Source organism: Marmota monax, unplaced genomic scaffold (genome assembly GCF_021218885.2).
Source record: "Marmota monax isolate L192 unplaced genomic scaffold, Marmota_monax_Labrador192_F-V1.1 WCK01_AAM20220418_F8-fsc00047, whole genome shotgun sequence".
Classification (NCBI taxonomy): domain Eukaryota; kingdom Metazoa; phylum Chordata; class Mammalia; order Rodentia; family Sciuridae; genus Marmota; species Marmota monax.
In genome coordinates this window covers 13480957-13482623 of record NW_026692072.1, presented here as the reverse complement: position 1 = coordinate 13482623, position 1667 = coordinate 13480957, and the positions used below count along the sequence as shown (strand labels likewise).

The 1667-nt window shown below is 46.0% G+C and overlaps 1 protein-coding gene across 1 annotated transcript; it reads right to left on the bottom strand.

Annotated features, from left to right (window-relative positions):
* Positions 1 to 209: 209 nt before the first annotated feature.
* On the bottom strand, positions 210 to 1139 carry LOC124099806 (olfactory receptor 4X2-like). Its single transcript, XM_046455030.1, has one exon. It carries the CDS (start codon positions 1137 to 1139, stop codon positions 210 to 212), a length of 930 nt encoding a protein of 309 aa, XP_046310986.1.
* Positions 1140 to 1667: the final 528 nt, after the last annotated feature.

Genomic DNA, 1667 nt, shown 5'->3' with positions numbered 1-1667 from the left:
TAAAAAAAATGAAAGACAATTTAAAATGGCTAGGTAGGTTATGGAATGTCCATAAGGAATTACAAACAATTAAAATGAAATTTTTGAAGATGGAGAAAAGACAGAATACCACTAATATATCCTGTGACCTTTCCTCCTACATAGTATGCCCATGCAGTTTGGATCCCAGTATCATTATAAACCCAAGGACCAGTACCAAGGCTCAGCCTCTATTTATCATCTATTTTCATTGTCCTGGTCCACAGCCTCTTCATGGCTTTCTTCACCTCAGCATTTCTCAGGGAGTAGATGACAGGGTTGAGGAGTGGGGTCACCACTGTGTAGAACACGGCTACCATCTTGTCTGCAGGCAGAGTGGTCGAAGGCCTCAGATAGATGAAGACACCGGGTACAAAGAACAACATGAGCATGGTGATGTGGGACCCACAGGTAGAGAGGGCTTTGCGCCGCCCCTCAGAGCTCCGAGTCCTCAGATGAAGCAATATGACCATATAGGATGTCAAAAGGACTGAAAGACTGATTACATTCAAGGTTCCCCCATTAGCAACAATCATCAAACCAATGAGGAAAGTGTCTGAGCAGGAAAGTTCAAGTAGGGGAAGAACATCACAGAAATAGTGGTCAATCACATTGGGACCACAGAAGGGCAGTTGGAAGATGAGAAGGACCTGGGCAAAGGAATGCACAAAGCCCCCCACCCATGCCATTCCCACCAGGACCATGCACACCTGCCGGTTCATGATGGTGGTGTAGTTGAGGGGTTTGCAGATGGCCACATAGCGGTCATAGGCCATCACTGTGAGCAGGAATATCTCAGCACCCCCAAAGAAGTGCAGGAAGAAAAGCTGTGTCATGCAGCCCCACCAAGGTATGGTTTTCCTCTCAGCCAGCAGATCTGAGATGAGTTTGGGGGCTATAGTGGAGGAGTAGCAGATCTCCACGAAGGACAGGTAGCTGAGGAAGAAGTACATGGGGGATCCCAGACTTCTGCTGGTCAGGACAGTGAGCACAATGAGGGAATTCCCCAGGACAGTCGCCACGTACAAGAGCAGAAAAATCACAAAGCAAACTCTCTGCACCTCCTGATTGGGAGACAGTCCTAAGAAAATAAACTCAGTCACATTGTATGTATTAGCCATGAGGTCACCATTAAGAGGAAGAAATTTGTGTGGTGTTACCTGAAATGATACAAAACAACAGACTTCTTCATGAAGTGGGTGAGTTACACAGAGACACTTGCCTGTGTCAGAGGCTTATGACCATGGTATTAAAAAGTGTGGAGGAGTTAGTAAAGTGTAGAAGGGAAGAGCATCCTAGGAATGGAGACAGCAATTGTAAATGCCTCATACGTGGCTGGAATAAAGGAAAGAATAGCAACAAATAAAAGTGTAGAGAGAGACAATTACAGGTTAATAAAGAACTATTAAGATCATCATCATCATCACATCATCATCACCAAGGCTATCCTGCTCCATGCTGACTTTGTCCAAGCTATAGCTGAGGTCAACATGGTCTCATTCAGGAAGACCCCAGAGCTCCTGAGCCTGGGAGCCTGAGGACTTGCACTCACACCACAAAGATTCCTTTCTTTCTGGCTGGGGTTGTGGATCAGTGGTAGAGCACTTATCTAGCATGCAAGAGGCAATGGGTTCAATCCCCAGCACCAT

Bases quoted from the DNA above. Each gene is read 5' to 3' on its own strand.
- LOC124099806 (XM_046455030.1), bottom strand. From the start codon at position 1,139: ATGGCTAATACATACAATGTGACTGAGTTTATTTTCTTAGGACTGTCT.